The sequence below is a fragment of the Adiantum capillus-veneris genome, chromosome 19 (genome assembly GCF_014529385.1).
Source record: "Adiantum capillus-veneris isolate H3 chromosome 19, ASM1452938v2, whole genome shotgun sequence".
Taxonomy (NCBI): Eukaryota; Viridiplantae; Streptophyta; class Polypodiopsida; order Polypodiales; family Pteridaceae; genus Adiantum; species Adiantum capillus-veneris.
In genome coordinates, this window is record NC_140949.1 from 120,027,379 (window position 1) to 120,042,603 (window position 15,225).

Genomic DNA, 15,225 nt, shown 5'->3' on the forward strand with positions numbered 1-15,225 from the left:
GGAATATGAAGACATGCCTCTTGCCTAATCCATAGCCAGGGCTTTCAGGAGGGACCAAAGGTTGAACTTGGGAAGGAATTTTCTCGGCATTAGGATGGCGTGCATGTTCTTTCCTGGTCTTCTTTGGCTAGTTGAGATGAAGAAACCTTGTCCTCTTTATCCTTATCCTCCTCAAATAGAGATGGTTCAAAAAGATCATCTAATAATGCCCCAAACTTATTGACATATCCACAGGATTTTCCCTTGTTGGAGTTTTGTTTCTATAGCTTGGACCCTTGTGTTGACTTGTTGGAAGCCTTGGTTGTTCTCTTTACATCCTTTATTCTTTTCAGCTTCCTTCTTTTGAGCCTTGTTATCAAGATCATGGAAATCATTAATTAAATGCCCCTGCTTTAGACAATCAAACCAAGCATTGGGAACATTTTTGGATGTGTAGGACCTATCCACTTTGATCTTTGATTTGAATCGTTTCTTTGAGAGGAGCATCAATGCCCACCTCTATGAGTAATTGTGGGTCCCATTTGGGGTTAATATCATTTGTAGTTTTTTGGCCTAAAAATTTACCTATTTGTGCACCCCTCTGCTTGAGCCAGGGAAAGAATTAATTGGCGTAATCTAGAAATTCAACCCACACACAAACCTTGGAAGGTTTCTTACCCTTGGGATCTTGGGGGGTGCAATATGTAATCATGTTAATGTATAATGTGAGTTCAAAAGGAGGGGCTTTAAAATACAAAAAATGTAGACAATTTAACAGAGATACATTTAAATAAGGGGTTTTTATATTGAATTTTGGGAAAATTTCCTAAAGAAGGGGTCATTTTACTCACTTAGACATGTTAAAAGAGGGTTTTTTTTTAATACCCAGCAAATGCACATTATATAGGGGGGTAGAACGGTGAACCCTGAGCTTGAGATCAAAGCCTTTATGCCACTTCAAAACAAACATAATGAGCTTCTAATTAGCCATTACCCTCTACTTATCACTTGCACAGTCATCAAAGAAAAAGAGATAGTAGTTGTTGGGCAGGTATTGTACCGGAGAGGGTAAAAGATTACTCGATTCCCATTCTCGCGCTATCCATTGTTTTATGATTTTGATTGGAGGTCTGATTTCATGGCACATGTCTATTACCACTATCTCTTTTAGGTGTTTAAACCAATTGTTGAGCTCAACAGCCCCAACAATGACTCACCCTTCATTCTGAAACTGAGCCTGATGCCCTTCATTATCAGCATCTTCATGATTATCTTCATTTTGAAACAGATCTTCTACCCGGGATACGGGAAATTTATTTTTGATAGTGATATGGTTTAGTGCGCGATAGTCGACATACATGCGGTATGTACCATCTTTCTTTTTCACTAAAAGGACTGGAGAGAAAAAGGGAGAGGAGATACGCCTCACCATTCCTTTGTCTACCAATTCTTGTACTTGCCTCATGATCCCCTATTGTTGAGCTTATGAAACTTGATAGGGACGTTTGTTAGGCGGTGAGCTTCCTGATAGGAGCTCAATTTGATGGTCATCATCCCCTCGTTTTGGAGGTAATTCCATAGGGATATCATCAATGAACACATCTTGGAATCCTTTTAGAAAGTTAGACAAGTCTAACACGTCTTGATTCCTACCATTCACCTTTGATGAAACATTAGGACCTTTTTGGGATTCTTTGACAAAACTCATGTACGCAGAAACTGAGCTTTTCATTGATTTATCAAGGGCGAGAGGGTTTAGAAGTGGTATAGTATGACCAGGCTCATTAGCGTCTATATACATATTCTTTCCCCTGTAGGTGAAGTAGATTCTCCTTTCAGGGAACTTCATGTTGGCAGCAATGCGGTTGAACCATGGTATCCCTAGGATAACATCCTCATGTTGGAGAGGAGAGATGAATAAGTCTTCTTTGTTGACATAGCTTTGGACATGAAGCCTCAACTTTTGAATCAAGGGAGTAACGGAGGCTTGTTGTCCCTTGAAAGAGGCATTGGCCATTACAGCATCTCCCATCTCAAAATCTTGAATGCCCAACTTGGTGGCCAACTCCATTGATATGAAGTTGAGAGCATAACTAGGGTCAAACAAGATGAAAGCATCATGATCCCTTACCTTTCCCCAAGCATAGTAAAGAGGTGATCCTTTGCAATGAGTATCCTCTTTTGGAGCTGCGATAGTGGAAGCCCTAGGAGTCTCATTGCGAGCATTTCTTTTGGGGCAAGAACGATAGCCATGTCCTTGCTCCCCACACTTAAAACATTTGTGATCCTAGAGAAAAGTTTCAAGCTCTTCAGGGCAGAGTTTATTTTTACCTTTGTAGACTCCTTTCTCCTTGGACCGATTGTTGTTGTTGTTGTTGGAATGGCCGTGGGAAAAATTTTGGGCATTAATTTTTTCCTTTGCATCACTTTTGTCTTTATTTTCCATGGGTTTGGCATTCCGTCTAACCCCTTGTTGGAAATTGATGCATGAAGCAACAACCATGGTATGGTGGATTACTTCGCTAATAGAGTCGGGCCATTGAGAGTTGACATACTCGGCCATCTCTTCATCAGGTAATCCTGCACACAGAATTGTTGTTTTTGCTCAGCAAAGTTTATCTTTTGAAAGACAGTAGCCTTGAGATGTAAATCCCAAAACCTGTCCACACATTTGTGGATAGACTCATGAGAGAGAAGCCTTAAACTCTGCCATTTGGTGAGCACTTTGTCCTTTGCATCACTTGCAAGAAATTGCTTCATGATGGAAACTCGTAGAGTTTTCCATGTCTTTGGGGATTTTCCATTGCCTTGAAGGCTAGCCCACCATTGACGAGCCGATTTTTGGAAGTGCATAGCTACATGATGTAGCTTGGAGGACTCCGTGAAGCCATCGTCTCCAAAGTCCGCATCAAATTGTTGGATGAAGTCCAATACTTTGTCGGTAGCACCAAAGGTTCCATCATAGATGAGAAAAGAGATACTCTTTTCTCCCTCTTTGAACTTCTTGAGCTTTTGTAACCTTCTCCATGGAGGGTAAGATTTGTGATATCCTCCCCTCTTATATTCTCTAGGAGAATAGCCATAGCTTTCATCGATAGAGGAGGAAGGTGAAGAAGAAAGAGAAGAGGGTGAACTCTTTCTTGCCCTTTTCTTCCTTGGTTTCCTCTCTGCCCTTTTGGAGTGACGAGGAGAAGGACTATGTGTTAATTGTTTTTTCTTGGGAGGAGTTGGCGATCATTTAGTCATCCTTCTTCGTGGACCACATCTTCGGAGGAATTTAGAGATTCATTGCTTTCTTGATCTTTGGATTCCTCCTCTCGTATGGGAGAGAGTCTTCTTTTGGGGGTCTCTTCAAGAAGCCTTGTAAGCTCTCTCTCCTCTTGGAGAGGAAAGGTAATCCCATAAGCACAAAGTTGTTGAGTAACTTCGGCTTACAAAGCGCGGTTGCCCATAGCTTGTTGCAACCTAGTGACAAGATAATTAACAAACATGGGAGAACCATCATTGGCACCTTCATGTGCAAAATCAAAGTTATCAATGTTTTTCTCCTCTCTTGGTTATTGTCAGCCATGCTAATTAATCTTATGTGTTTACTCAGTGTGCTTTAGCAATTCAAAACCTTAGTTGCTACTCCTCTTAGCCTTTGAAAATAGGCACATAAGTATCTACACCCACGTCTTGAATTGGTTAATTATAGAGAGTAGTGGAGTGAGTGTAACATAGCAAAGTTGTCGAGGGATAGATCCTTTCGGATTTCTTATGGCTCAATAATGGTAAAGCCATAGGCAAGTCTAAAAAGACTCCATTATTAAGTCCAAAGCTCCCGAGGTGTGCACCATATCCCACATCGTGGGCTCAACAAAACCTATCATAGATCCCAGTCCCACTTACCCTAATATAATTATCAAAATCAAGCATTAATAGGCTACTTAAGGACCTCTCTTCTCAAGCAAGAAAAGAGAAACCAAATGCTCTGATACCAACGTAATGGAAATTGCCTATGAACTTTGAGAGTAGCGGAATTAGGGAATTAGGTGAAGCACTTTTGAGAGATTCTTTGTGAGCATAGCGGGTGAACTTATTTGATGGTAGCAACATAAACATGGTACTTAGTTAACTTGGCATGAACAATACTTTTGCAAGAGAGAGAGTTTAGAGAACATGACACTACTTGAGAAACGGATTCATATGGAGCTGGTCCCCCCCTCCAATAGGCATTTGTATTATAGGTTCTCCCATCAAGAGAGACTTGGTACATTACAATCTTTGTGTTCCTTGTGACCTACGTGATGCAATGAAGATGGAAAACTTCATGCATCACAAGTATAGCATAACTTAAAGAAATCATTAACTATCCCAAGCCTCAGTCCCAAGGCCTCAAACACCTTCGAAGGTGGAGAGATCTAGTGGGGAATGAGGATAGGGAAGAGGAAGAAGAAACATTCCATAGGAGAAAGAAGTAGTTCCTCACATATCATTACTCTTCTTGCTAGCATACATAATATCATAGTAATGGAGATGGAGAAGATGGCAAGCTTAAGCATTTAATCATGACTCTTGCTTGGATTAGCACTCCATAGCCAAGAGTGTTGTGTAGGCTTTCACTCTCACAAGCTTGGATAAGGAGGTGGTGTTCCTCAACTTTCACCAAGTGAGAATGGTCCCTTAAATGAGTGTGTGTGATGGTGTATATCCCTGTAGCACCCCCCCTCCTTGCTTTGGGCGAGTTGTGACCCTGTTGCATGTTGCAAGCTCATTGGACCCCTCTCCCCCTAGCCAATCACATGCAGCATGCAATCAAGTACATGGGTAGTCTTCTGACAAGTGTCCTCCTTATCCCTTAGAGAGACAGAGCTTGAAAATATCTAGATGTTTGTTAGATGGAAGTAGAAACTCATTGGACCCCTCTTTAGCCCAACCAATAGCATTCACACACCCATGTGGTTAAGCTTAGTGAGAGTCTGACATGTGTCCCATGTGCTCTTTTAGAATTTCCACTAACTTTGAGATTTTTATGCATAGGAAGTTTCTCAAGCAGCTTCCTCATTAAGTGAGTAGGTTCTCTTTTTGACTCAAGCATCTTACCCCCCATGCATAGGAAGATTCTCAAGCAACTTCCTCATTAAATGTGACAGGTACCTCGAGTACCTTAGTCATCAAGCATGACAAGCACCTTAGGTGGTGTTCCCACCTCAAGCACAACCCTAGCTTGCGGTTCCCTCCTCAAGCACAGCCCTAGCTTGCCTAAGTTTAGGTCGGGTTCCCACCTCAAGTACAACCCTAGCTTGCTTAAGGTTCTCACCTCAAGCACAACCCTAGCTTGCTTAAGGTCAAAAGGACTTTTAACACTAACCATTTGAGGTCTTTATGAAGCTAACCCTAAGGTCTTTTAAGGTTCATTAGTTAACCTTGCTCTTTGACATATTATCACTCAATTTGGGGCCCTTTACCATTGGCCCCGTGTTGAGATAGATCCGTAAGCACATGTCTATATTCTAACCCTTGTTCCCGTTTATTATCGATCCCATATTTAAATGATCAGTTTAATATGAGAAAATCATTTGGGTTGATTAGATATTAGATATTTGATGACAGACTTTGACTCTAGAAGTGAGTTTCTCATAAATATCCGTGATACCAGCAAATGAAAGTGTCCATGTCATTTTCCTCATGCATAATCTTTGATTTCAACTCTTTACACAACAATGCAATTTTAGCCTCGTTGTCACTTCTATAAAGACCACATAGAATATCCCAATTCTATTTAGCTGAGAAAATTTGATGAGTAGTAGTGTGATTCACAAATAATGAAATCAATGCATGAGGTTGTGCATCTTTAGCATCCCAATGAGATTGCTTAGTTGTAGGGAAAATAGCTCTGCAACAAGTAGTAACCCTACCACCATATTCTACAACATCCTCAACATCACATGTATCCACATAACAAGGACGTACGTCAATTCCCTAAACAAATTTCCAAATGCACTTTACACAAAAAATGGTGCATCATCATGTAAGCCCACATTGACTAATTTTCTCCATCCACTTTACCCTCAACAGCAAACATCTTGACCACATCTATGTTGTTGTCATCCATGGTGAGTGCCTGCACCTCATGTGAAAATTGCCCAAAAAGAGGAGAAATGAAGTGAACCCAATACGTGCTAGTGATGCTGGTGATCAAGCTCGGGAGTATGTAACACACTAGTCTAATACCAATAGTTGAAAATAGGGTTGCAGGGAAATAGGGCACACAACTTGGAGAAGATGAAGAATCTCAAGGCACACAATAGAGAGTATGTATTTCTTAATGCACTATAAAAGATAAGTTAGCCCTAGAGTGATGGGTGTATATACAATTCACGGGGGGAAAAAACCTCCTATTGAGGGAAAAAAATGCCCTGGTGGTCCTAAGTATTTTTACACACATCACTACCACGTGTATACGGTAACATTGCCAGCATCATAGATTTTCTCTTTTTCTCTTTTAGGTTTGTTACCTGGAATACGCACTGTTTCCTCTTCATCTTGGGTCAAAAGAATGTCCATTAAGTTAACAAGAAATCAAGAATATTTATTAAGCTCCACCTTGTCATGCTCTTGAAGGTCTTTGCAAAAGGGATCATCTGTAGGGTGGCTTGTCTTCCATCCTGAGGGCTGGTGAGGGAACTTGAGTTGGGATTTAGAAGGCTTAACCATAGAATTGATGCTCTGTTAAGATCATATCTTTTCTCTTTTTCATTTTAGGTTTTCTACCTGGAATATGAAGAGTTTCCTATTTAGCTTGGGTCATAAGAATTTCCACTGATTTAACAAGTGATTGAGAAAATTTATAAGTTCCACCTTGTCATGCTCTTGAAATTCTTTGTAGATGGGATCATTGGTAGGGTGAGTGACTTGAGGGGTGTCTTCCATCCTAAGGGTTGATGAGGGAATTTGAGTAGCTAGAATACCTGGCTCTCCATCATCTGAGATGTTGGAATATGAAGACATGCCTCTTGCCTTATCCATAGCTAGGGCTTTCAGGAGGGACCAAAGGTTCAACTTGGGAAGGAATTTTCTCTGCATTAGGATGGCGTGCATGCTCTTTCCTGGTCTTCTTTGGCTAGTTGAGATGAAGAAACCTTGTCCTCTTTATCCTTATCCTCCTCAAATAGAGATGGTTCAAAAAGATCATCTAATAATGCCCCAAACTTATTGACATATCCACAGGATTTTCCCCTTGTTGGAGTTTTGTTTCTATAGCTTGGACCCTTGTGTTGACTTGTTGGAAGCCTTGGTTGTTCTCTTTACATCCTTTATTCTTTTCAGCTTCCTTCTTCTGAGCCGTGTTATCAAGATCATGGAAATCCTTAATTAAATGCCCCTACTTTAGACAATCAAACAAAGCATTGGGAACATTTTTGGATGTGTAGGACCTATCCACTTTGATCTTTGATTTGAATCGTTTCTTTGAGAGGAGCATCAATGCCCACCCTATGAGTAATTGTGGGTCCCATTTGGGGTTAATATCATTTGTAGTTTTTTGGCCTAAAAATTTACCTATTTGTGCACCCCTCTGCTTGAGCCAGGAAAAGAATTCATTGGCGTAATCTAGAAATTCAACCCACACACAAACCTTGGAAGGTTTCTTACCCTTGGGATCTTGGGGGGTGCAATATGTAATCATGTTAATGTATAATGCGAGTTCAAAAGGAGGGGCTTTAAAATACAAAAAATGTAGACAATTTAACAGAGATACATTTAAATAAGGGGTTTTTATATTGAATTTTGGGAAAATTTCCTAAATAAGGGGTCATTTTACTCACTTAAACATGTTAAAAGAGGGTTTTTTTTTAATACCCAACAAATGCACGTTATATAGGGGGGTAGAACGGTGAACCCCAAGCTTGGGATCAAAGCCTTTATGCCACTTCAAAACAAACATAATGAGCTCCTAATTAGCCATTACCCTCTACTTATCACTTGCAAGTCACTTTCACAGTCATCAAAGAAAAAGAGATAGTAGTTGCTAGGCAGGTATCGTACCTGAGAGGGTAAAAGATTACTCGATTCCCATTCTCACGCTATCCATTGTTTTATGAGTTTGATTGGAGGTCTGATTTCAAGGCACATTCCTATTACCACTCTCTCTTTTAGGTGTTTAAACCAGTTGTTGAGATCAGCAGCCCCAACAATGACTTACCCTTCATTCTGAAACTGAGCCTGATGCCCTTTATTATCAGCATCTTCATGATTATCATTAGGCATATCTTCTCTAGCTTCTTTGTTTTCAGCTTCAACAACAAGACTCTTCAAATTAGAATGAGAATTAGCACAACCATTTTGTTTTCGGGGATGACTCTCATTAACCTCAAGGATTTGAGGATGATTCTCAACATTCTGCCAGACATTAGAAATAGAAGAAATTTAGTCATTAAGAAAGGGGGGATTATGATTTATCTATAGATATCTCTACAAGGTGAGAGGGTGAATGAGCGTATTTATTTATGGTCCATGTGGTTGAGGTGACAAGGATTTGAACAGGTCATCCTGCAAGAACTATTGAGAGGCTTGAAGATTTGGGGTAGGTTGGACTAAACTGCTTGAGCATAAGAATGAGGGCCTTGTAGCATAGATCTACTAGAGAAGGTTGATGCTCCAAGACCAGGGCTAAGAGATGTGCTAGACGGACTTCCCAGGCATGAAGGAAGACACCAAAACATTGTGAATATTTTTTTTCCCTTCACCTTGAAGGAGTCCATTCATGAGTGCATCTTGCAGGGCCATGTCTCCATCCTCAAAGGGGAAGGGAGCAAAGGAGTATCAGCACCCACCAAAGAGGAGAAGACATAGACATGTGTGTGTAAAGAGGGGCCCATACGAGCACTCAGCATGCATTTCTTGGACACAAAGATCCGTACCTTGTCACTTCTAGGTCCCGGCTTCAAGGCCATTTTTGAATTTTATTTTTGCTTATTGCCCAGTGACTAAGTGTGTTATGGTTTTGTGTGTGTGTGTGTGTGTGTGTGTGTGTGTGTGTGTGTGTGTGGACCATTAAGCGTGTTTTTTTCATGTGTGTGTTTGTGTGCAATGAAATGTGGGATACACCCCCTCCAAAGCAAACCAAAAAGAGAAAGAAAACCCCACATGCGAGCTTTGATATGCAGAAGTTTGCAGCCTTGAACGCCGGAGCCCCATGCCATCTCTGACTACTAGCCCACAAAAGGTGCATCCACAACACATGCACCGGCATTGCCTCCCTTTTACGTGCCACAGTGTCCCTAACCATGGGATCAATGGTCCCAATTGAAAGGCAGGAAGGCGAATGATCTGAACCATTGATCAATTAAATCTAAACTCAGGATCCCAAGTTTAAATTTTTTAAGCTAATCTTGGGAGGCCTGTCACGTGGACCTACGAGGGATCTAATCTCGAGACGCCCTCACTTCTCTGTCGGGTTTTGAACCCTCATCACTAGGTTGAGGAGCAGAGGACTTGACCAACATGCCCACATGCCCTTGGTTGAATTAGATGTGATTCCAGATCAATGTGAGGTAAACTTGGGATATTGACATAAAAACTAAAATTGGGATCCGAAGTTCCGTTTTTGTGGATTCCACCATAAAAACTAAGCTTGGGATCTCGAGTTTAGTTTTTATCCATCAACAAACAAGATCTATGAGCACCCTTGATTTTGCACAAGAGTCCTTGATCCCATGGTTAGGACCCCGTGAACTTAAAGCTGAGGCTGACAATTCCCACACTGTTCAAAGTGACCTGTATGAAGCTACCTTTTCTGCCTTGCCTTACTATTGGCTCCTACTCTTGCTTGTCATCGACATCATTGTCTGCTGCTCATTACTTTGTTTAGCTTGCCCTGCTACTTGCCTCAAAGGCTCAACCATTTGTTGAAGCCTCTTTCGCCTACCCCAAGATCCCTCTTTTGGCTATCCCATGCTCTGTGCTAACCCCACTGATGGACCCATGCTTCTATGTTGTAGCCCACATCTCCTCACATAGAATTTAAACATCCATAGGCTCATGGTCCATACTTGCTCGACTTGCTCTCAACCACCCACAACCCCTTGCATCTACAACATATTTGCCCACAACTCTTCAATGCCATCAACTCGCCCATCATCACCTACAGGCTATTGCCACTTGTAGATCTTGGCTTTATTGACAATTGAACATTAAGTTTACTTTTGGAAAATCTCATTCTCACCAAGTCAATTGTTTGGTCCTAACAAACCCATGCTCCCACGGCTTAAAACTCTTGACCAAGCCCAAGTTCACAAAGCAAGGCATCATAAGAGCTCCCAAGGACTCCAAGGCACCAAGAGATCATCACCACCACACTGTGTATTTGAGCTTCAAATAAGTATTCAAGGATCATTCAAGCGCATTGAGCATTCAAGATACTCAAAACACTTCAAGCTTTGAGCACTTCAAGCACTAAACTGGTTTGGCAAATGAGTTCCAAAAACACATCAAGCATTCACGGCCCTACAACTAAAAAGTTAAAAACCATTCATGGCACCAAGCCATGCATTCACACTGTAAGTATTTTTGTATTTTGAACAAACCATTGTCCCTTTGTATTTGCATGTATACAAGCACTATGTCCACCAATAAGAAGGGACATGCACCCAACCAGTGTTTCTTCAAAGACAATGCTAAGAATCAAAGAAATCCCAAATATTCCAAAGTTAAAGTACACGTTGTGGAAGAAGAAGAATAAGAAGAAGGGGATGCCAACACTATCTATTATGTTGATGTATTGTAATGGGTTTTCGACACTACCCAAAACCCAAATTTTGGAGGTAAGACCTACCCTCTTTTGCATTAGATTCATCTTATGAGTCATGTACAATTACTTTAAGTGACCCATATTAACCTCCTCTATTAGTATCCATGCACATCGTGTAAGCTTCAACTTACGAGGGTGTTTGTTCGGGTAAACTGTTAGCTTACACTTAATACATGACCAAGCCCCAAAAGCCAAGCATACTAAGCATGCACCTTACTACATGGATTTCCCTAACACATGCTTCTCAATAGTCACATGCTATTTTGTATAACCACATGATGCTTGACCTTTTTCCCACATGTGATGAATATCACTTTTCAACATTTAATTCCACCTTCCTTGTTTGAGTCTGTAGATGGCCACTATGCAAATGATGTAATCCTCCATCTCCATCTCAAAATCTAATACAATCATTATGTCATCAATTCAATATGAATGGTTCTTTTGTCTATCCAACATAAACTTTCAAAAGGCCCTTGTAGGCCTTATGTAAAGCATGGGCATATTAGATAAGAGAATTCACCAAGATATCCCTACCCATGGTTGTTTAAGATCAAAGGAGTCCTGGTCAAGCATGCTTTGGTTGATGTATGCCAAAAACAACGTTGGGGGTGGGGGTGGGTGCGTGGGGGTGGGGGGGGGGGGGGGGGGGGGGGGGGGGGTGGTGGTACTAAACAATGGAAGAAGAGAGGAGGAGAAGGAAGAGGTTACATTTGTACTTGAAAGATTCCTTTACATCTTTCAATTAATGGATTTTTATTTCAGAGAAGCATGTATGATGAGTATAATTGCTATATAACAAAATGATATGATTAGGATTACTATACAACAAAAATGTAGGATTCTTAGTTAGCATGTCAAATTAACTACTTAAAGCCTCAAGTTACCTGGCAAACAAAGTTCTTAGGTTGAGAAGCATAATTTAGCTATTTTTAACTAGGAAAATTAAACCTTTCTACTATCTTGCTCTAGTTTTCTTATATAGGAATCGGATTAAAGCTCCTTGTGATCAATCAGTGTCAAAGAGAATGAAGGCTTGTTCGATCTCTTATCTCGACTCATCCGTTGGCTATAGCTAGTTTCGCTTTTTGGGCGGGGGGGGGGGGGGGGAGGGGTCAACCATAAGTAGATTCTATATATCGAGTGCATTAAAGCTCACGAATAAAAGGGACCCTTTTCCTATTCAATCTTTTAAAAAAAATCAAGATCCATTTTTCAACACCCTTCTATCTATGAAAATGTGAGAAAATATTGAATAATAGAATCCCTAATATTGAACCCACACGATCGTTTTTTCTTTTGTTGTAGTGACCCCCTCCCCCCCCCAGTCCTCGAGTAGTCACTGCTAATCCGGGTCGATGCCACTCTCATTGACATGGCTCTATTGCTATTGCTCTCTCTCTCTCTCTCTCTCTCTCTCTCTCTCTCTCTCTCTCTCTCTCTCTCATTGAGTCTAACCATTGTTGTAACCTCGAAATCTTTATCGACATGGCTCATCTTACATAAAAGGATTTTGCCTTCTTGTTGTATCCAGCAACAATAGTCCATCGCCTCTTCGTCATGGCCCTTGTTTTTTTTTTGGCAGCAACAACAAGTTCATGTTCTCCTCCTACTTTAAGCAACCACAACTTCACATCTTGTATTGGGTTTCCCTAGGAGCTTGACTGTAGTTTCGTGGAAGCCGATGGACTGCATCTAATCAAGGAGGCACTTAGCCCAATTCAAGCATGGAGGGTCCATCAAACTCGCCATTTGATAAACCATAAATCCAGACTAAGAAAGGAGGGCACGATGAAGGACCACCAAATCAACCACCAAAGGTCCAACAACTATGGATGATGATCACCAGAAAGGAAAAAGGGAAAGTTGTACTCATATAGCCAATTTAGAGCATAGCTCGAGCTTTTCCAACGGCCAGTGATTAAGTATCTACGCTGCTACTATGCTTCATTGTCAACCCCAAACCCCTCATTTTAAGAATATGGTAGCGAGGACTTTAAGACCATCAACTCGACTATCCAAGCAATACTAGCCAACTCTTAAGAAAGCTGCAGCCAAAGATCGGTGGGATATTTTTTGTCTTCTAGTAGTAAAAGGGGGTCTAGGAGTAAAAAATATTAAAAAATGGACATATAAAATAGCATTCAAAGTCCTCATCTGTGCTCTTCAGATACTAGCCAAGAATGGGCTCTCTTCCTGTTCAAGAAAATAAATAGCTTCGCTCTGGCCAATTGGAAGCCTCGCAAAAACTGAGCTGGATCACTATTTTTTTTGGGCCATTTCCCATCAAGTCTAAAGGGTCAGACCTTCCTGTATCTCTTTGGGGTGTGTGGAATAGGGCAAGGGTTGATCTGTCAGTCTTCTGGTCAAACAACAGGTCTAATGTTGTTTGGCAATTCCACTCCATTTGGTGGCCTCTCTCCCCTCAAACCCCTATCGCCAATAACAGAGAAGGACGGCACTTCGATGTCACAACAAAGGAATCACCACTTGGCGAGTTCTTTGGAATGGGCAATTACACAGATGGAAATTAGCTGAGGAACTTCTTCCCCATTTTTCCCTTCAGCCATGGGAACTCACACTCATTTTATCGAGACTTGAGGTTTTCCCTAGTTCAGAGCTATGGAAGCTCTCAGTTAAAGAATGTGTCCCACTTAGTGCCTTTGGATGGAAAGGTGGATTCAAACTCCAACATGGCCCACAATTGGATCTTGGAGACATCACTCTCTCATTGCATAGCACATTGAACAGACGGTGGAACGTCAGCCTGGACAGCAAGCAGTGGATATTCAAATTTAAGAAGATGTGGGACACGTCAATTCAACCCAAGAAATCGGTCCTCCTTTGGCTTATACTCCACAAAGTCCTGTGGAGTGGGGAGAAAAGCCTCGATGCAGGGATATCCATGGGGATCTGTCTCAGATGCAATGTAGAAGTGGAGTCTATATTTCATTTATTTTTAAGATGTCCGCAGTCTGCTATTATTTTGTCTCCTATAAATTTTGTTCGAAAAAAAACAGTCTCTTGGAGGCAACTGCTACTACGGGGAGACTCTAAAGGCATTTTGTCCTGCTATTGGAACCGAACTAGGGCTGAATTTCTATGGATTATCTGGAAATTGAGAAACAGTGATGTGTTTAATGTGGCTTACCAGGCTCCTAGCCTGAAAGCGATGTTTGTGGATTTCAATCTACAAGTGTTCAAAACAAAAATCAACGAAGCCAACCTCTACTATCTCAGGAACTCGATAATTAAAGACGCGGAAAAAGCACACCAGACAATGGAGGCTGAAGATCTGGAACTCCCCATTAATAAGAGAAAGCTAGCAAAAATTAGGAACATGTTGGCTGCTAATCAGGATTCCTCCCGGGCGGCGTTCGAGGTCATTTCCAAAGCCGGTAGCTTCATGGAAAAGATACAAGGAATGATAGATTCTCTGAAAGATTGAAGAATATCATGAAAGGATGTATTGTATGATCGGGTTGTGTATGATCGGCTTTAGTTGTTTTGTAACTAGTCAAAGGATATATAATGGAACGAGTCGGTTTTGTAAAGGGAGAGTCTCCGTGGAAGTGATATGGTGCCGGGGCATGGTCTGCAGGTATCCCATGGTTGTAATTTTGTCTCCTTTCCTCTGTTAACATAACCTTCACTGCTTTGTTGGGAGCAAAAAAAGGGCAACTTTGAAGGTCATTTTGTTGAGGAAGTTCTCTGTTCTTCGTGAATGTAGCACGACTCTGTCCCACAAAGCAACAGAGGCTATCCTTGGTGGATTGTCCCCCCTACGCTCTTGCTCTTGACCGGCTGCTCTGCTCAAGGCTTCTTCAACCAATCATACTATTGTTTTTCCTTGTCCTAGGACATTATTGAATTTTCAAGTGGCATGATTGTTATAAGCTGAGGCAAATGTGTAGCTCAAAGCGGTGGGGCAATGGGTTTAGATGAGTTGAATATTAAAGATCTTGATAAGCTTGCCTCGATACAACCGGCAAACTTGGACAGAATTCTAGCAAACATCGCCAAAAATATTGCAAGGGATTTCTTTGTGTTGGTAATTCGTTGGAAGGTCCTCTTCATAGATCTTCTCACCAAGGATTGTTATAAGAGAACGAGAGAGTGAGAGAAAAGACGAAGAAGAAGTAGAAGAGAATTTTGACAGCAGCATCATACAGCAGTAGATTTAGCGCAGCAGCAGCAGCTAGTCTTCAAGAAAAATCACAAAGATAGGTGCAGCGCCATTAAAATGGCGGCAATGAAGGCGCAACACCTCATTACTGTGCAGGCGGTAACGCTGATGACGGTGATACTACTGTGGGTTCTTCAGTGGCAGGCGATGGCAGACGTGACCTGCGATGGGGGCGACAGCCCGCTCCTCGAAGACTGCCAAAATCTGATAAGCAACCAATTCTCCGACGGTAGCAGCGACTTAGTTGTGCAGGCCCACACATCCTTCC

At 41.5% G+C, this 15,225-nt stretch overlaps 1 protein-coding gene across 1 annotated transcript; it reads left to right on the forward strand.

Moving 5' to 3' along the window:
• Positions 1-13,676: 13,676 nt before the first annotated feature.
• LOC147434749 (uncharacterized) lies at positions 13,677-14,278 on the forward strand. Its single transcript, XM_086489678.1, has one exon. It carries the CDS (start codon positions 13,677-13,679, stop codon positions 14,217-14,219), a length of 543 nt encoding a protein of 180 aa, XP_086345804.1. The 3' UTR covers positions 14,220-14,278.
• Positions 14,279-15,225: the final 947 nt, after the last annotated feature.

Bases quoted from the DNA above. Each gene is read 5' to 3' on its own strand.
- LOC147434749 (XM_086489678.1), top strand. From the start codon at position 13,677: ATGGGGATCTGTCTCAGATGCAATGTAGAAGTGGAGTCTATATTTCAT.